Genomic DNA, 21,021 nt, shown 5'->3' with positions numbered 1-21,021 from the left:
ACAATACACATCTCTTTAACCTGTGTTTAATGCTCCCTCCATCCACATTGTCTGTACCTTTAAGACCTGGCTGGCTGTAGGGATTCGCATTCTAATCAGTATTCTGCAACTTGATTTTGTGTCTCTTTGCACTGTTTGAGAGCACATTTCCACTCCATCTGATGAAGGAGCAGCGCTCCGAAAGCTTATGGTATTTGCTACCAAATAAACCTGTTGGACTTTAACCTGGTGTTGTGAGACTTCTTACTGTGTTCACCCCAGTCCAACGCCGGCATCTCTACATCATGACTTTATCTGCAACACAAACAAACTGTTTTACTCACAGATGTAGGACACAGGAAGAAGGTTCAGTCGGTGTGAAGCTCAACCTCCTGTGTCACAAAGCCCACCCACTGATTGGCTGGAGTACAAGTGTCCTTCCGGTCTGTTTCTGAAGCCTCTGCACCCACTTCCCCGCCTCCCTGCAGCTCCAGCATCCACATTGCGCATGGGTCAGTCCGAATCCGCACAGCGCATGCTCCACTCGGAATCAGGTACTGCGCCTGCGCAAGCGGCTGCTATTGTGACAATACGGCACATTCTCTCTCGCTGCGCATGCTGGGTAAGAGCACCGCCATGGGAAGGAAATAATTTCAACACAAAATTGTATTTTGTCATCCAATTACGATCAGAACTACAGGGTTAATATATAAATTTATTAAACCAACTGATACATCTACCAATGTGCATGGTGGGATTGTTACTGGACGAGCATTCCAGAGACCCAGGGTCCTTTTAGAGTCTACCCCACTCTGCCGTAGGTTGCAGCAAGATATAGTTGGGTTGGTCACATGGGCAGAGCAGTGGTAGACTTTGAAATATATCACCATTCCTCTTGTCAGCCTGGGTGAAGAGCCCTGCTGGGGGATAGTGTAAATTACAGAACAACATCCCTGGGTAATCAGTGTCTCTTGGTTCTGGAATTACAGAAGATGCTAATTCCCCTCACAGAGGCAGCTCAGTGTTCGTGATTTGTCATTGCTGCTGTTCCAGATGTTGTTCAATGTAGACTCAAGTTTAGAGAAAGGAGTGGAAATGGGTCATCAGAACTGCTCACAGTCCCTGGAGGGTAATGGTTACTTGAATTTCTCAAACATTGTGGTTTGTAAAGACACTGTTATTTCATCTCCAGTATTAGTCAGAATGGGCTGTATTCTCCACATGACAGGGCTGGAATTATCTTTGGGGATGTGTGTCTATGAATGAAAATGTCTGTCTGGGTGTGGGTGTGTGTCTATGAATGAAGATGTCTGTCTGGGTGTGGGTGTGTGTCTATGAATGAAGATGTCTGTCTGGGTGTGGGTGTGTGTCTATGAATGAAGATGTCTGTCTGGGTGTGGGTGTGTGTCTATGAATGAAGATGTCTGTCTGGGTGTGGGTGTGTCTCTATGTTTGCCCATGTCTGTGTAAGTGACGGAGAGAGAGAGTGTGTTTGGATCTCTGTGTTTGGATATCTTTATGTGCTGCTGCTTCTTAGGTGGTTTGTCTCAAAGGTTCCTCTCCGGGTGATTTGAATAGAATCATTCAGAGATTCTTCATCCTGGGTGAATCCACAGGCTGACCATGTGCTGTGTAAAACCTGACATCCACACCACCAGACCCCACTTTTCCTGGAACAACATCAAGTGTTTGCTGTTTTCCTGATCCTTCCTTTTCCCTCCCTTTTCAATTATATCACTTCTCATGATTCTGAATTTCAGAGAGGACAGACTCATCCCACTGAATGCCCTCCAAGGACAACCGCCTCATCTCAGGAATCAATCCAGTGAAATTTAGTTGCACAAAGACAGTGAGCAAATAGAACCAAGACCAAAAGAGGGAAATAGATCGAGACTGGGATTGAAGATAATTAAAGAAAGACAGACTGGCATTAATATCGCACTTTTCCCAACCAGCAGAAATCACAATGAGATCATTGTTATAATGAAGGCTGAATGGCCGAATGCTGCTCCTACGGCTTATGGTCTATTCCTTAGTTCCCTCGAAACGGGGATAATCCCAGCCTCCCAAATGAAGATGCAGTCATTCAAAAATTAAAGCAAAGTTGATTTTTTATTTTATTTTTAACCCAGAATACTAATATCTAAATCTGCACTGGATATTGTCTGAACTCAGTCCCACAGTGAAAGCATCTGAACGGACTCGAGTGTGAACCCGTTGATGGGTCATCAAGTTCCCAAAACTTTTAAAGCACTTTCCACAGTCTGGGCATTTAAAAGGTCTCTCGTCAGTGTGAATCCGTTGATGGCAGATCAGGTTAGAAGAGTTAGCGAATTCCTTCCCACATTTGGAGCAGGTGAACGGGTTATCCTCAGTGTGAATCCGCTGGTGTGTCAACAGTTCTGTTGATGTAATGAAAGCCTTCTCACACTCAGAGCAGGTGAATGGTCTCTCTCCAGAGTGAATTCGCTGGTGAATCAGAAGGTGAAACGACCAGCTGAATTTCTTCCCTCACTCGGAGCAGGTGAATGGTCTCTCCCCAGTGTGAACTCGCTGGTGTGTCACCAGGTGGGTTGACTGAGTGAATCCCATTTTGCACACAGAGCAGGTGAACGGTCTCTCCCCAGTGTGAATTCGCTGGTGTCTCACCAGGTGGGACAACTGAGTGAATCCTTTCCCACACTCGGAGCAGGTGAACGGTCTCTCCCCAGTGTGACTCCGTCGATGAATTTCCAGCTCCGATGGGGAACTGAATCCCTTGCCACAACACTCACATTTCCACAATTTCTCCCCACCGTGACTGCATTTATGTTTTGACAGGCCAGATAAACGGCTGAATCCTCGTCCACACACGGAACACGTGTACAGTTTCTCCCCACTGTGAGCGGTGCTTTTTCCTTCCATGTTCAAAATCCAATGATACGCATATTACGATAAATTGGGCGACTCTGTCTGATCCTGATGTGATGTTTGGTTTCAGTTTTCTGACTGCAAATCCTCACCTTTGAATATGCTGTGAAATTGATTTAAAAAAGAAAAAAAAGAGAGTGAGAGAGAACCCACAAAAACACAAAGCCAGGTTGTGAAATTGAGCTGAATGAATCTGGTAATCTGTGGGGCCGGCACTGGGAAAAAGTGACCAAGAAAACTGATGGATTGTCACAAAAACCCAACTGGTTCACTAATGTCCTTCAGGGAAGGGAACCTTTGAGCCAGTCTGAACCTATACAAGACCAGAGCTTCAAGGTGAAGAGGCAGCGGATGGGCGGGATTAAGAGATGTGGGAGGAGAAGAGGTGAAGGAAAGGATACATCTACAACCAGACAGAAACTCCCAAACCCTCAACCTCCACCATCTCTGCACTGTAAATCTTTCCTTTCTCTGTCCATCTTCTATGTATTAATGCATCCATCATTATGAAGTGCTTTGAAAGGTTAGTCATGGCACAAATCAGTCCGGCCTCCCAGACTGCCTGGATCCACTACAGTTCACAACCGCCGCAACAGGTCCATAGCAGACACCATCTCCCTGGCCCTGCACTCAACTGGAACCACCTGGATAACAAAGCACCTATTTCAGACTCCTATTTATTGACTACAGCTCAGCCTTCAACACCATTATTCCTACGAAACACATCTCCAAATTCCGTGGCCTGGGGCTTAGCTCCTCTCTCTACGACTGGATCCAAGACTTCCGAACACACAGACTGCAATCAGCAAGAATAGGCAACAACACCTCTCCCACGATCATCCTCAACACCGGTACCCCACAAGGCTGTGTCCTCAGCCCGTTACTATACTCCTTATACACCTATGACTGTGTGGCCAAATTCCCCCCCAACTTGATTTTCATGATTGCTGATGACAACAGCGCAGTGGGTCATTTCTCAAACAATGATGAGACAGAGAACAGGAATGAGACAGAGAATCCGGTGAACTGGTGACAATAATCTCTCCCTCAATGTCAACAAAATGAAGGAGATTGTCATCGACTTCAGGAAGCGTAGTGGGGGACATGCCCCTGTCTACATCAACAGGGATGAAGTGGAAATGGTCGAGAGCTGAGTTTCTAGGTGACCAGATACCAACAACCTGTCCTGGTCCCTCCATGCCAATGCTACAATTAAGAAAGCCCACCAACACCTCTATTTTCTCAGGAGGCTAAGGAAATTTGGCATGTCCGTTACAATTTTCACCAACTTTTATAGATACACCATAGAAAGCATTCTTTCTGGTTGTATCACAGCTTGGCGTGGCTCCTGCTCTATCCAAGAACGCAAGAAACTACAATGGGTCATGACCGAAGCCTAGTCCATCACGCAAACCAGCCTCCCAACCATTGACTCTGTCTACACTTACCGCGACCTCGGAAAAGCAGCCAGTATAATCAATGAACCCACACACCCCAGACATTCTCTCTTCCAACTTCTTCCGTCGGGAAAAAGATACAAAAGTCTGAGGTCCCATACCATTCGACTCAAGAACAGCTTCTTCCCTGCTGCCATCAAACTTTTGAATGGACCTCCTTTCATTAAGTTTATCTTTCTCTACACCCGAGCTCTGACTGTAACACAACATTCTGCACTCTCTCCTTTCTCCCTCTATCTATGGTATGCAAGAAACAATACTTTTCACTTCATACTAATGCATGGTAGCGCAGTGGTTAGCACTGCTGCCTCACAGCACTGGGGACCAGATTCGATTCCCGGCTTGGTTCACTGTCTGTGTGGAGTTTGCATGTTCTCCCTGTGTCTGCGTGGGTTTCTTGCGGATGCTCCGGTTTCCTCCCACACTCCAAAGATGTGCAAGTGAGGTTAATTGGCCATGCTAAAATTCTCCCTCTGAACAGGTGCCAGAGTGTGGCGATGAGGGGATTTTCACAGTACCTTCATCGCAGTCTGAATGTAAGCCTACTTGTGACTAATAAACTTTGTGAGACAATAATAAATCAAATCAAATGGTGCAACATTGAGTTACCACATTTGGAGTGTCTGTGAGTAAACTAAAGTTAATTCTCACTTAGAGTCATAGAGGTTTACAGCATGGAAACAGGCCCTTCGGCCCAACTTGTCCATGCCACCCCTTTTTTTAAACCCCTAAGCTAGTCCCAATTGCCCGCATTTGGCCCATATCCCTCTATAGCCATCGTACCCATTTCCTTCCCTGAAGGACATTATTGAACATATATACGGATATATGAATTACGAGCAGGAGTAAGCCTTGAAGTATTGGGTAGTATGCCACTGCTTATAAAGGACGAATCAAATCAAAAACATCTTTCTGGTCACAGACAGATGTGAGATGAGAAATCAATGTGGAATAAATTACCTTCTGCCCCTCCTGTATATAACATATCCCCCTAACATGGCTCACCCTGGCCCTGTCTTAGTATTGTTTCTGAAAATTTCATGCATTCCCTCCTGACTTGACCGGACAGCCTCACCAATTCATTACCAACTTGAGTTTCGCTAAATCCCTGTCTCAGCTGAGGTTTCTAGAACTTTCATTCATTCCTTTATTTTCTTTAGACTTGACTGTCAGTGTCCCTCATTTAACCCATGAAAAACTTTGGTGTGTATAAACCCCTGTCCTCTGCATCAAGTCCCACACACTCACCCATCACCATGTCCTCACCATGGCCTGCAGTGGTTAGCACTGCTGCCTCACAGTGGGTTCAATTCATGGCTTGGGTGACTGTGTATGTGGAGTCTGCACGTTCTCCCCATGTCTGCATGGGTTTCCTCCCACAGTCAGAAAGGCTTGCTGGTTAGGTGCATTGACCCGAACAAGTGCCGGAGTGTGACAACTAGGGGAATGTTACAGCAACTTGCAGTGTTAATGTCGGCTAAGCCTACTTGTGACACTAATAAATAAACTTTAAAACACTGACCCACACAGGCTCCCAGTTAAACAACTCAATTTAAAACATTGCATCTTTTTTTGCAAATCCTTCCATGACATTATTGTTCCCTATTTCCAGTCACACAGATGTTTGAATCTTTTTCTACAGACACACTTACAATCAGGTTCTGATGAATGGAGTGACTCTGGCAGGTTTTGATCTGATGTCTGGTTTGAGTTTCCCTTTAAATTTTGACATCAAATTTCCTGTAAAAAAAAGATCATCACTGTCAGTCAAGAATAGACAATAAGCGAGAAACATTTCTCTTGGTTTGAGTTTTCTGTGTGTAAATCCTCCCCTTCTAACTCCCTGTAAAAGGAGTTTCCAAAGTCCATCCCTGTCAGTCCAAGAGAGAAATTCACAACATTCTCTCCTCCTGCTGACAGGGAGCACCGCGCATGCGCACTATTGCCCATCGCCCCGAGAAAGATGGTCTCCGTCAACTCGGGGCCTCCAACTCAGGCATCTGTGGTCGCGGCCCCGAATGGTAGGAACGCGGCACCGAGCAGTTATTATTCGGGTTCTCCTGTCTCCACTGGATGCTTATGAAGCCTCCCCATCCACCCCGTCACCTCCATTACCCTCCAGAATAAGTCGTTTCCCTGGAAACCCGGAGCCGATATAACCACCTTGCGGCTACTGCGGCAGCAACATCCACTGCGCATGCACTTTGGATCTACAGTACGCATGCGCAAGGTTTGCTGTAAGGATAGATCATATTCTGATTCACTGTGAATGCTGGGTAAGATAGCCACCATTGAAGTATGTTCTTGCATTAAAAAAAAATATGTTTTGTGATTCAATTACAACTGAAGCCAAAGCACCAAGGTATAAAATGAAAATAACTAATACAGCAGCTAATGTCAACAGGCACCACAGCTCTGTCCTGAGTTTAATTAATAGCGGAATAAACGTCTACACCTGAAGATGAACTCCTTGGAGTGTCAGCTGGTGTAACGAACTGATTGATTTACCATCCACCCCTTCTCCACACACACACGGACTTGACAATAAGAATGGACTCATGTTTGATCAAATCCTTTGAACTTTTAAATATGTTAACAGATGGGAAACTGAATAAATCCATTTACACACATAACATATCTGAATGGTCTCTTTCTGGGTGGCTGTGCTACTGTAAATAGGATAACTGACCACTTACATTCCAGAACTGACTGGGTCAGCACTGCCCTATTTCCAAGACCAACATTGAGGGGCAGCACAGTGGTTAGCACTGCTGTCTCACAGCGCCTGGGACCTGGGTTCTATTCCCAGCTTGGGTCACTGTCTGTGTGGAGTTTGCACATTCTTCTCATGTCGGCGTGGGTTTCCTCCGGGTGCTCTGGTTTCCTCCCACACTCCAAAGATATGTGGGTTAAGTGGATTGGCCATGCTAAAAATTGTCAGGGGGACTAGCTAGGGTTAATGCATGGGGTTATGGAGATAGGGCGTGGGTGGGATTGTGGTTGGTCCAGACTCGATGGGCTGAATGGCCTTCTTCTGCACTGTAGAATTCTATGATCCTTGAAAAGGTACGAAATCAACTGCATAACTGCAAATAGTTTTATTTCCAAAACTGTATGAGAATTCCCACCTGACTCTATTGATTCAAGGAAACTTTGTTAATTTTAAAAATGTCCATGAATACTGCAGAGGCTTCTGCAACTCTTCCGATGTTGTTTTTTGTTAACTCAGATTTTTCATAAAGAGAATTGAACAATCGTTTGAAAGGAGAAATAATGCATGTTTTTATGAAAGGGAATGATATTAGGACTAATTGTATAACTGTTTGAAAATAAGCAAGCACAGACAATGATGTGTCTCCTCATGAGCTGTTATTTCACGATTCTATTGTTAGATCAATGTCTCTCCAACATTCCAAAATATCCAGTCCGAATTCTATCTCTGCAAATCAAGGTCACGAACTACAGCATGACTACACAGTTTGAAATACTCTGCAGTCCCTTTGAGATGCTGACCGTGACGTGTGTCTGTCGTGTACTGATTATCATTCACCTCACACTCTGAAAGATCCACAGTTGAAAGTGAGAGGGGGAAAGTTTAAGAGATATAAGGGGGAAGTTTTCCAAGAGTGGTAAATTTGTGGAACTCGCTGCCCCACAGCGTGGTGGAGTCTGAATCGTTGAATGGTTTCAAGGAGGAGATAGATATATTTCTGACACAAAAAGGGATGGGAGATATGGGGAACAAGTGGGGAGGTCGATTTGAGACCAGGGAGAGATCAGCCATGATCTGATTGAATCGCGGAGCAGGCTCTAAGGGCTGAAATTTACCAACTTCTGTTCCTATAAAGACAAGTTAAGTTAGAGCTTATTGGTCACAAGTAGGCCAACATTAATAGTGCAGTGAAGTTACTGTGAAAATCCCCAAGTTATTATTGTATCACAGCAGCTCGTTTGCACAATGTGACTGAACCATCACATCAATACTTGGAGTAAATGACTGGGCTGAGACCTGGCTTGGATAAAATCATGAGGATCACTTGTCATCACAGAATCTGAGAAATTTACTGCACAGGATGCCATTCAGCCCATCATGCCCGTACCAGGTGAAAATGAGCTATCCAGTTTCGTCCCACTTTCCAGGTATAGGTTGATGGCCCTATAGGACACAGCATGTCAAGTCCATACCTGAATACCTCTTGCATGTGAACATTTCTGTCTCCACCACCCTTTCAGAGAGTCAGTTTGATTCCCCACCACCCTCTGGGTGAAAACATCTCCACACTTCTCTAATCCTTCTGCCAATTGCTTTACCTCTCTGCCCCTTAGTTCATAGAAATCATAGGAACCCTACAGTACAGAAAGAGGCCATTTGGCCCATCGAGTCTGCACCGACCACAATCCCACCCAGGCCCTACCCCCATATCCCTACATATTTACCCACTAATCTGCACATCTCAGGACACTAAGGGCAATTTTTAGCATGGCCAATCAACCTAACCCGCACATCTTTGGACTGTGGGAGGAAACCAGAGCACCCAAAGGAAACCCAGGCAGACATGAGGAGAATTGCAAACTCCACACAGACAGTGACCCAAGCCGGGAATCGAACCCAGGTCCCTGGAGCTGTGAAGCAGCAGTGCTAATCACTGTGCTACCGTGCCGCCATCTCTGTTAAGGAACTAGGACCTTCTGAGCCACACTCTCTGGCTAACCACCCCCTAACTAGAATGGTGCTGAGTACTCTAGCTGTGATCTAGCTAGTGTTTTTATTAGTTCCAGGATAACCGCTCTCTCACCTTCCATTGATTCAGTATAATGGAAACTGGGAGTTGCAACCTGTCAGCATTTGAAAGATATTCATAAATGATTGGAGGGTTTCTTACAGTTGGGATCTTTCTCTGTTCTGTCCACTCGATGAGTGAGATAAAACTTTCTCCTGTGAATATCCAGCTGGAGTTTGGGCCCTGATGTGTTTCCTTGTTCATCTTGTTGACTCTAAATATTGAATTTTGTGGTTTCAGACACCAGCTAATCAAACTCCCAACAAAAGATTGTATTTTACTGACTGTATTAATAGCACTGCAATAATACAGAGTATAGTTACCCCATCCAGAGAACAGGGAGAATGTTGTTTTCTGTGGATCATGTCCTGACGGGAGAGTCCGATGTGGGATCGACATGGACATCCACAGAACTGGCAGTTCATGATGTTGTTGTTAATGCTCAAGGGGGATGGGGGGAGCTCTGCAGCTCCGCTCCACCTCTGGTCTTGCTCTGCCACCGCTCCACTTCTGATCTTCCTCTCGATACCTCGGATGTTGAGAGTTTGGTGATGATGGTCTTTGAAACTGAACCAAATTTCAGTTCTGCCTCCACATGTGCCGGTCACCACAATGTTTTCCCCAGGGAGATGGTCCGCAGTGGAGAGGTTTGTGAGGATATATTTTACGGGGTCCGTGTGTCATTTGTATTGACCACCTTGATGTTGTTTGCCCTGAGACAGTCTCCCATCGGGAAACTTCAACACATTGGACTTGGTCTCTTGAAATAAGTCATGAATATGGATTGTTAATAAACTCCTGTCCTGCCTCTTGTGCTGTCCCCATAATAAGAAGCTGCCAACCTGAAAATGACACATCAATCCCTTCTCTTTGTCCTTTAACAACTCCTTTACCAATGCTAATATTTCACCCCCAATGACCTGAGCCCTTATCCTGTGCAACAACTTGTGTATGGCACCTTATCAAATGGCATTTAGAAATTCAATCAATGCAATATTCTCTGGTTCCCCTTTATCTAACCTGTTAGTTACATCCTCAACAAATTCTACTGGATTGGTCAAATTCTTTCATAAACCAATGTTGACTTTGTCCAATCATGTTCTAATTTTCTAATTGTATTGTTACCACTTCCTGAATGATAGATTCCAATATTTTCCTCCAAGTCCCGCAGTTTGATTTGAAACAGAACAGCTTCTGTTTGTAGCTTCACCACAGACTCCAACTTCACCACAGACTGAAACTTTACACACAGACTCAAACTTCACCACAGACTCAAACTTCACACACAGACTCAAACTTCACCACAGACTCAAACTTCACCACAGACTCAAACTTCACCACAGACTCAAACTTCACACACAGACTCAAACTTCACACAGACTCAAACTTCACACACAGACTCAAACTTCACCACAGACTCAAACTTCACACACAGACTCAAACTTCACCACAGACTCAAACTTCACACACAGACTCAAACTTCACCACAGACTCAAACTTCACCACAGACTCAAACTTCACACACAGACTCAAACTTCACACACAGACTCAAACTTCACCACAGACTCAAACTTCACACACAGACTCAAACTTCACCACAGACTCAAACTTCACACACAGACTCAAACTTCACCACAGACTCAAACTTCATCACAGACTCAAACTTCACACACAGACTCAAACTTCACCACAGACTCAAACTTCACCACAGACTCAAACTTCACACACAGACTCCAACTTCACACACAGACTCAAACTTCACCACAGACTCAAACTTCACACACAGACTCAAACTTCACCACAGACTCAAACTTCACACACAGACTCAAGCTTCACACACAGACTCAAACTTCACACACAGTCTCAAACTTCACACACACACACAAACTCCCTCCTCTGGCCAACATTTATGAGAAAAACACTTTCTTTCCCCCACCCCCCTCCTGGGAAATACAGAGAGTTGTGGGATCCTGGAACTGGAATTAGAGCTGGAGGATAATCCAGGGTAATGATTTTGGGAGAAAGCAAAATCCTGCAGATGCTGGAATTCTGAATAAAACAGACCTGCTGAGTTTATCCAGTATTTTCTGTTTTTATTAGAATGATTTTGGGACCTGGGTTTGAATCCCACCACGTTTCAATAAAAATATTGATGAGCATGAATTAATTGTTGTAAAAACACATCTGGTTCTCTAATCCCTTTAAGGAAGGAAATCTGCCGCCCTGATCCAGTCTAACCGACATGTGACTGGATTCACAAACAATTCAAGGGCTGACTGGGTAAACAGGGAATGTCACCATCAGAAAAACAGAGCCCCCTGGAGGGCAGAAGGGTTAGGACAGGTTATGGAGAGGTTAAAACTGTCATCATTGAGAACAACGATAGAGGGTTGGCAGCAGGAGAAATACTTAATACAATTAATGTTACCAGAGAGGCAGTGCTGGGTAGACTAATGGGACTGAAGGTGGACAAGTCCCCGGGTCCGGATGGAATGCATCCCAGGGTATTGAAAGAAATGTCAGAGGTAATAGTGGATGCGTTAGTGATTATTTATCAAAACTCGTTGCATTCTGGGGTAGTGCCGGTTGATTGGAAAACGGCTAATGTTACGCCGCTGTTTAAAAAAGGAAGGAGACAAAAGGCGGGTAACTATAGGCCGGTCAGCTTAACGTCTGTAGTAGGGAAAATGCTGGAATCCATTATTAAAGAGGAGATAGCAGGGCATCTGGATAGAAATGGTTCGATCAATCAGACGCAGCATGGATTCATGAGGGGAAAGTCGTGCTTGACGAACATGTTGGATTTTTATGAAGATGTGACTAGGGCGGTTGATGGAGGAGAACCGGTGAATGCGGTGTTTTTGGATTTCCAAAAGGCGTTTGATAAGGTGCCCCATAAAAGGCTGCTGAAGAAGATTAGGGCACACGGAGTTGGGGGTAGTGTGTTAAAGTGGATTGGGGACTGGCTAACTGACAGGAAGCAAAGAGTCGGATAAATGGGTGTTTTTCCGGTTGGAGGAAGGTAACTAGTGGCGTGCCGCAGGGATCGGTACTCGGGCCGCAACTATTTACCATTTATATAGATGATCTGGAGGAGGGGACGGAGTGTAGGGTAACGAAGTTTGCAGACGACACAAAGATAAGTGGAAAAGTGAATCGTGTGGAGGACGGAGAAGATCTGCAGAGAGATTTGGACAGGCTGAGTGAGTGGGCGAGGATATGGCAAATGGAGTATAACGTTGAGAAATGCGAGGTTATACACTTTGGAGGAAATAATAACAAATGGGATTACTATCTCAATGGAAACAAATTAAAACATGCTACCGTGCAAAGGGACCTGGGGGTCCTTGTGCATGAGACGCAAAAGCCCAGTCTGCAGGTACAACAGGTGATCAAGAAGGCAAATGGGATGTTGGCCTATATCGCGAGGGGGATAGAATATAAAAGCAGGGATGTCTTGATGCACCTGTACAGGGCATTGGTGAGGCTGCAGCTGGAATACTGTGTGCAGTATTGGTCCCCTTATATGAGGAAGGATATATTGGCATTGGAGGGAGTGCAGAGAAGGTTCACCAGGTTGATTCCGGAGATGAGGGATTTGGATTATGAGGAGAGGCTGAGGAGATTGGGTTTGTACTCGTTGGAGTTTAGAAGGATGAGGGGGGATCTTATGGAGACTTATAAGATAATGCGGGGGCTGGATAGGGTGGAGGCGGAGAGATTCTTTCCACTTAGTAAGGAAGTTAAAACTAGAGGACACAGCCTCAAAATAAAGGGGGGTCGGTTTAAGACAGAGTTGAGGAGGAACTTCTTCTCCCAGAGGGTGGTGAATCTCTGGAATTCTCTGCCCACTGAGGTGGTGGAGGCTACCTCGCTGAATATGTTTAAAGCGCGGATGGATGGATTCCTGATCGGTAAGGGAATTAAGGGTTATGGGGATCAGGCGGGTAAGTGGTACTGATCCACGTCAGATCAGCCATGATCTTATTGAATGGCGGGGCAGGCTCGAGGGGCTAGATGGCCTACTCCTGCTCCTATTTCTTATGTTCTTATGTAACACAGACTTTAACGGAACAACTGGTCCCAAACACAATCTCTTGTAGTTAGTGTGGCAGGGTGTGGTGAATCAGGTTTAAAAAGAGTCAAATTATATGTGGTTTCTGGTTTGGACAACCACATTTAAATCTGGGACTCAGATGAGGATATGAATTGGTGTTCGGTGGCAAGATCTAAATCTGTGTATTACGCCAGGAAGCCTTAAACCCAGAGTGAGAATATTTCAGAACCAGGATTCAAAATACATGGCTGTGGAGGGTGAATTCACCCTCAAAACGGCCGAGGAAATTCTGTCATGGGAGGAACTACTGGAAGAAAAATCACCCTGTACATGGGAGAGACAGAAACAATGAAGACTATCTCCTCCAATCACAGATTCTGTCTCTCCCGATGTTGCTACATCTGCAGAGACAGAGTCTCAAATTGGAGGAACAGCTTTGCCACCTATTTTGAGAAAAGAAGTTCACTGACCCAGCAGTCCGTCTGTGATGCGTGGAGGAGTTGTGTCTTCCTGCTACAGAACTCGTTTCATATCAATGTGAACCTCAAAAGGAATGAACCAACCATTGACAACACAGAGCTTTCCCCATCCTGCTGAACATTATTTTTGCATATCTCAGTCGGTGGGGTGGACAGCTCAGGAATTTGAGTAACCAGGTATTCTGAACTTACCTACCAATCACTTGGGTCATCACATAGAAATTGAGATACATTCATCCAGGTTCATATTCTACACTGCTTTTATTTGCAGGTTAACACTCACAGACAACATACAGAACCCCCGGTCAGAGCTGATCTCGGCTGGTGTAGTGAGGTTATTGATGGGTTATTAATCATAGAATCATAGAAACCCTACAGTACAGAAAGAGGCCATTCGGCCCATCGAGTCTGCACCGACCACAATCCCACCCAGGCCCTACTCCCATATCCCGACATATTTTACCCACTAATCCCTCTGACCTACGCATCTCAGGGCACTAAGGGGCAATTTTAGCATGGCCAATCAACCTAACATCTTTGGACTGTGGGAGGAAACTGGAGCACCCAGAGGAAACCCACGCAGACACAAGGAGAATGTGCAAACTCCACACGGACAGATTAATGTTAATTTACACACAATGAAGATGAGAATCGGGTGAGTTTTTTCCTGCTCCAGGGTCTGATCCAAAAAACAGTCTGCCCCGATTCAGTTACCTTGTGTCAAATAGTCAGTTTTGGAAATGGACTATCGGAGTATTTTTTAATAAATTAACAAAAAAATCTTATTTATAGATTACAATTTGAAAGATTTAATCTCCACACAGTCGTCGGTATTTGTGCTATCTTATCGAAAAAAGCAAACTCAAAAGATATTCAACATGCACACAAAAGGTTATGTTACTATGTGACTACATCACTAAACAAAGGAGTTGTTGAGAAAGGAAAAGGATCCCCGAGAAACCAAAAAATAGCCCTTAAAATCAAAGAGTAGCTCTCGAGAAAATCCCAACAAAAGCATTGAAAAGAAATACTTTGAACCCTGCCGATGGATCTTTCAGATCCTGAATTGTAGATTTTGACCCAAGAATGAATTTTGAATTGAAGCAAAAGTTCATAATTTTATTCCAAACAGGTTCCTGTTGAGAGTTCTTCAATTAAGGGGGAAGATCACTGGTGATGCTTTTAAAAAGTGACATTGCAGAATATTGAAGTGACATCTCCAGAATATTACATTCCAGCCAGTTATGGGATTTATCAGCAGAAATAAAATATTGTCAGACTATCAATGCTGAACAGCAGCAATAACAGCAGAGTCCACCCCCTGCAGTCACTTATGAACTTGCTGAAGTCTCAGGAGTCATTGTGACTGAGTGAATCCCTTCCCACACACAGAGCAGTTGAATGGCCTCTTAGTGTGAGTGCATTGGTGAGCCAGCAGGTTGAAAGACTTTGCAAATCCCTTCCCACACATGGAGCAAGTGAACGGCCTCTCCCCTGTGTGAAGTCACTGGTGAGCAGAGAGGTTGGATGGCCGATTGAATCCCTTCCCACACACGGAGCATGTAAATGGTCTTTCTGCAGTGTGAGTGCGTCGGTGAGCAGTGAGGTTGGATGACTGCCTGAAATTCTTTCCACAGTCAGTGCAGCTGAATGGCTTCTCTTCAGTGTGAATTTTCTGGTGTCTCAGCAGGGTGGGTAAAACTGTGAATCCCTTTCCACACACAAAGCAAGTAAACAGTCTCTCCCCAGTGTGAATTCGCTGGTGTGCAACGAGGGAGGATGCCTGTCTGAAACTCCGTCCACAGTCAGTGCAGCTGAATGGCTTCTCCTCAATGTGAACTCGCTGGTGTGACAGTAAGTGGGATGACCCAGTGAATCCCTTCCCACAGTCGGAGCAGGTGAACGGCCTCTCCCCAGTATGAACTCGCTGGTGTGACAGCAGGTGGAATGACTGAGTGAATCGCTTCCCACACGCGGAGCAGATGAATGGTCTCTCCCCGGTGTGAGTGCGTTGGTGCACAGTGAGTGCTGAAGAATGCCTGAACCTCTTCCCACAGGAGGTGCAGATGAATGGCTTTTCCTCAGTGTGAATTCTCTGGTGAGACCAAAGGCCAGATGACTGAATGAATCCCTCCCCACAGACAGAACAGGTGAACGGTCTCTCCCCAGTGTGACTGCGCCGATGGTTTTCCAACAGGGAAGGGTAACTGAATCCTTTCCCACAGTCCCCACATTTCCACGGTTTCTCCATGGTGCTGGTGTCCTTATGTTTCTCCAGGTTAAACGATCAGTTGAAGCCTCATCCACACACAGAACACGTGTACAGTTTCTCCGTGCTGTGAATGGTGTGATGTTTTTTAAGGCTGTGTAACTGGATAAAGCTCTTTCCACAGTCAACTCACTGAAACACTCTCACTCGGGTGTGCGTGTATCTTGGTGCTTTTTCAGTCACGCTGATGTTTGAAATCTTCTCCTCCAGACAGAAGACAAACATTTCTCCTTCCACATTCAAAGTCTGAGGATATGTAAGTCCAAGTGAATCGAGACTCTGTCTGATTTTGATGTGATGTTTCTTCACCTCACCTGTAAAAGGAGTTTACAAAATTAATCACTGTCAGTCCAGGATAGAAATTTTGAACAGGCAATTCTAATTCTCTGGAACATTTCTTCCTCTCTTGTTCCCCAAATCAATAAATTCCTGTCCCACAAACTCTCCCTCCTCCCTGGGCTGAAATCCAAACCCATCTCACCATCTCTTTTCTCCACTCCCAGTTTGCTCCCTCCCTCTCCTCTGTCTGGGTTCAGTTCTGATGTGGAGATGCCGGCGTTGGACTGGGGTGAACACAGTAAGAGTTTTAACAACACCAGGTTAAAGTCCAACAGGTTTATTTGGTAGCAAACACCTAATGGTAGCTAATGGTGTTTGCTACCAAATAAACCTGTTGGACTTTAACCTGGTGTTGTTAAAAATCTTACTGGATTCAGTTCTCCAGCTCCTGTCTGCAGACTGACAATAAAACCAATGGGTCTTATTGGGTGTGTTGGGGCCTCCAGCGGGTGTTTGTGAATCCTCCCCGCCCACCTCCCAGGGTTTCCTTCCTTCCCAGAGATCAGAGTCCTCATTGATTTGAGGCCAAAGTGTAACCTCTTATTTATTGTCCCCCTCCCCCATCCTCTGATGTGAACCATCCTCCAGTGGCTGAGCCAGGATGGGGCCGTTAACCTGGGCCTGTTCCCGGGAGGGAGGGAGGGAGAAGCCCCGCAGCTGCAAACCAGGGAGCTGACAATGATTCTGAAGGGTTTGCAGATCCACAAAGTGTTTCCAAATCCTCCCAGCCACCGCCTAACGCTGACTCCGCTTCTCCGGGACAAACAAGCGCCAAGGACAGCAATGACACTGCGCATGCTCCACATCACAATGCCCGGGGACTGATTGACGGCAGCTCCGGACCAATAGGAAGAGGGGGCGGGGTTGGAGGACCGTGTGGCAGCGGCTGGTCCTCCAACCAATCGGAGTGAATGAGGGGCGGGACCTAAAGCATGCGCAGTGCGGGTAATGGCGACGGACGGACGGTTTCAACTTGGAAGCGAGATCAATACGAGGTAGAGGGCGGCGCGCGGGGAATGATAAATGTGGCGGGTGGGTGGAGAGACTTTGTAAACATGTTGTTCAAACCCAAACCCGGAAATGAACTTCCCGGTCCCCCCCTTTGTACCAAATGGAGCGGCAGCTTGTAGTGTTAGACCCGGGCTGACTGCCGCCATTGAGGCTGCATGTGGGAGGCCGGCAGGGATTGTGATCGGCGAGGGAAGCCCTGACGTCACAATGGAATGGGTGAGCGTGTGACGTCACAATGGAATGGGTGAGAGTGTGATGTCACAATGGAATGGGTGAGGGTGTGACGTCACAATGGAATGGGTGAGGGTTCCAGATGAGCTGAGACTGGGCTGGAGTCGGGCGATGGCACGGACATGTGGCCCGGTGGCACAGTGGTTAATGCAGCTGCCTAACAGCGCCAGGGACCCGGGTTCAATTCCAGCCTCAGGTCACTGTCTGTGCAGAGTTTCTACATTCTCCCCGTGTCTGTGGGTTTCCTCCGGGTGTTCCGGTTTTCCTTCCACAGTCCAAAGATGTGCCGGCGTTGGACTGGGATAAGCACACTAAGTAATCTCATAACACCAGGTTAAAATCCAACAGGTTAATTTGGTAGCATAAGCCACAGGCTTTCGGAGCGCTGCCCCTTCATCAGGTGAGTGGGAGTTCTGTTCACAAACAGGGCATATAAAGACACAAACTCAATTTACAGAATAATGGTTGGAATACGAGTCTTTACAGGTAATCAAGTCTTAAAGGTACAGACAATGTGAGTGGAGAGAGGGTTAAGCACAGGTTAAAGAGATGTGTATTGTCTCCAGCCAGGACAGTTAGTGAGATTTTGCAAGCCCAGGCAAGTCGTGGGGGTTACAGATAGTGTGACATGAACCCAAGATCCCGGTTGAGGCCGTCCTCATGTGTGATTGACAGATCCATGCTCACTGCTTCTTGCCTGGATGCAGAGAGCTGAAAATTTCCATGCAGGCTGCCAGACAGATAAATGTCTACATTACTGGAGTAAAAATGTGTGGAATGTACAGACCGAATTCACTTACTTTTCCTTCAGTTGCTGCAAGTCCCCAATTTCCCCCAGAATGAGAAAAGAAACGGAAAGGGGGAAACATTGATTTCCTCCCAGATGTTGAACAGAGGAGGGAGTTTCACTCTGAAGCTCACTGGCCAACATCCGCATTGTGACATCACAATGGAGCCCTGCCTGAATCAGCCAATAGGAATCACTGTGCTCCGCGGTGACGTCTCCGGGTTCCAGTGCGCAGGCCCGGGCGCGCGGACCCGGGAGCCCCGCCCCCACCCACTGTTCCCCTCCCCCTACACCTCCTTGAACCAAGGTTTCCAGGCAACCGGCTGACGGCTCCGGCAAGAGCGAGAAGCCGCTCGGTGAGCTCCCCCTCCCCCGGGCCCGGGACTGCACATGTTCGAGGGAGAGGGGAAGCTGCGCATGTGCGGGGGAGAACCCACCCTCTGATCTTCATGCTGAGGTGTTGACCAATGGGAAGAGTTGGAGGACCGGAAGGACTCTGGTCTTCCAGCCAATCAGAGCGTGGGCTTTGTGTGAATGAAGATTGATCTTCAGACAGACTCAAACTTCCCCCTGTCTCCAACATCTGTGAGTAAAACACTTTCTTTTCAACCCCCTTTCCATTTCTTTTCTCATTCTGGCCGAAATTGGGGACTTGGAGCAACTGAAGGGAAAGGAAGTGAATCCAGAGAGGGTGCAGACTCTGGAAAGGTTGGCCCAGGTCTCTCTCTCTCTTAAACCAGAAAATGATCCATTTCTGCCCACTGTTTGCTGTTAGCCAATCTTCTATCCACGCCAAAATGTTATCCCCGCAGCATGAATTTTTATTTGCTGCAATAACCTTTGATGTGGCACCTCATCAAATGTCTTCTGGAAATCTAAGTACAGCGCATCCACCGGTTTCCCTTTATCCAATTCCTGATGGGGAATTTTAGAAAATTGAACAACACATCAACTATCTCACTCTGTTAAGACCCGAGAATGAAGCCCAGCAGGACCCGAGGACTCATCAGCCCACAGCTCCAACAGTTTGCTGAGGACCACTTCCCTGGGAATTGTGCTTTTTCAGAGTTCATCCCACACTTCTGTTTTCTGATTTCCAGCTGTTTCTGAGTTTTAACTGTATCCTCTATTGTGAACACCGAGGCAAAATACTTGTTCAATTCATCTCCCAGCTCCTTATTTTTCATCATCAATTCCTGGACTCACTTTCTATTCGACAGTTAAGAAATGAGGTGGAGCAAGTGACTGAAGTGTCAGTCAGGGAGCACTATTGGGAGCACCAATAGTTTCAAAATAGTTCAGGAAAAAGATAGGACAGGTCCACAGGTCAAGGCCCTAAACTGGAGCAGGGCCACTTTTGTGGGCATTAGGCAGGATCGAGCAGATGTCGATTAGGTGAGTTTGTTTGAGGGGAAAGGAATGACTGGCAAATGGGAGGTTTTAAAAGTGTGATATCAAGAGTCCAGGGGCAGTATATTCCTGTTAAGATGAAGGGAAAGAATGGTAAATTTAGGGATCTCTGGCAGACAAGGGACATTGAGGCTCTGGTCAGGTAAAAGAAGGAAGCATACATTGGGTTTAGGCAATCGGGGACAAGTGAATCACTCTGACTATAAAAAGTGTAAGAAAATACTGAGGAGGGAAATCAGGAGGACAAAAAGAGGGTCTGATATGGATCTGGCAGGTAAGATTAAAGAAAATTCCAAGAGGTTCTATCACTATATTAAGAGTAAAAGGGTGGCTCGAGAGAGAATAGATCCCCTTAAAAATCAGTATGGCCATCTGTGTGTGGAGCCACAGGAGATGGGTGAGATTTTTAATGAATACTTCTCCTCTGTGTTTACTGCGGAGAGCACCATGGGTGCTAAAGAAATAAGGGAAACAAGTGGTGATGTCTTGGGCACACGCATGTTACTTGGGAGGAGGTATCTGCAGCCTTATAAAAGCAAATTACTGCGGATGCTGGAATCTGAAACCAAGAGAGAAAATGCTGGAAAATCTCAGCAGGTCTGGCAGCATCTGTAAGGAGAGAAAAGAGCTGATGTTTCTTGTCTAAATGACCCTTTGTCAAAGCTCTGAAACATCAGTTCTTTTCTCTCCATACAGATGCTGCCAGACCTGCTGAGAATGGGGAGAGAGTGTGTGGGATGGAGATTTACAGCTTTTGGGGAATGAGAGAGGAAAGAATGTTCCATAGAAATTGTCTGTTCTGAATTTCTATCCTGTACTGACACTGATGACTTTTGGAAACTCATTTTACAGGATATTGAAAGAGGAATCACAGGCTGAAATCTCAAACATCACGTCGAGACGTGACAGAGTCATATTCCTTGGGACCTCAATGTCATCGGATTTTGAATCCAGAAGGAGAAATGATTGTCCAGTCTGTCGATTTGAAAACATTTGAAATGTCAGTGTGAGTGAAAAAGCATCGACACACTGCCACACTTGAGTGAGAGTGTTCCACTGCACTGACTAAAGAGCTTTAACCAGTTACACAGTCTGAATAAATATCACACCATTCACAGCGGGGAGAGACTGTAATCTTGTTCTGTGTGTGGACGAAGTTTCAACTAATTGTCCACTCAAGAGAGAGGTAAGGACACCTGGACCATGGAGAAACCATGGAAATGTGCGGACTGTGGGAAGGGATACAGAGCCCCATCTAAGCTGGAAGCTCATCGGCGCAGCCACACTGGGGAGAGACCATTCATCTGCTCT

General features: G+C 45.9%; 1 protein-coding gene across 3 annotated transcripts; it reads right to left on the bottom strand.

Annotated features, from left to right (window-relative positions):
- Positions 1 to 676: 676 nt before the first annotated feature.
- On the bottom strand, positions 677 to 6,563 carry LOC144489846 (uncharacterized). 3 transcript variants are annotated; one of them, XM_078207686.1, is made up of 3 exons: positions 6,453 to 6,545; positions 5,999 to 6,086; positions 677 to 2,992 (listed from the first exon to the last, which is right to left on the bottom strand). In XM_078207686.1, the coding sequence occupies exon 3, from the start codon at positions 2,881 to 2,883 to the stop codon at positions 2,491 to 2,493; it is 393 nt and encodes a 130-aa protein (XP_078063812.1). In that variant the 5' UTR covers positions 2,884 to 2,992; positions 5,999 to 6,086; positions 6,453 to 6,545; the 3' UTR covers positions 677 to 2,490. The 3 variants fall into 3 exon arrangements, with proteins under 3 accessions (XP_078063812.1, XP_078063809.1, XP_078063810.1); XM_078207683.1 differs by having other exon boundaries at positions 2,075 to 2,992; positions 6,462 to 6,563; XM_078207684.1 differs by having other exon boundaries at positions 2,075 to 2,992; positions 6,510 to 6,545.
- Positions 6,564 to 21,021: the final 14,458 nt, after the last annotated feature.

Source organism: Mustelus asterias, unplaced genomic scaffold (genome assembly GCF_964213995.1).
Source record: "Mustelus asterias unplaced genomic scaffold, sMusAst1.hap1.1 HAP1_SCAFFOLD_2598, whole genome shotgun sequence".
Classification (NCBI taxonomy): Eukaryota; Metazoa; Chordata; class Chondrichthyes; order Carcharhiniformes; family Triakidae; genus Mustelus; species Mustelus asterias.
This window is presented reverse-complemented; position numbering and strand designations above follow the sequence as displayed.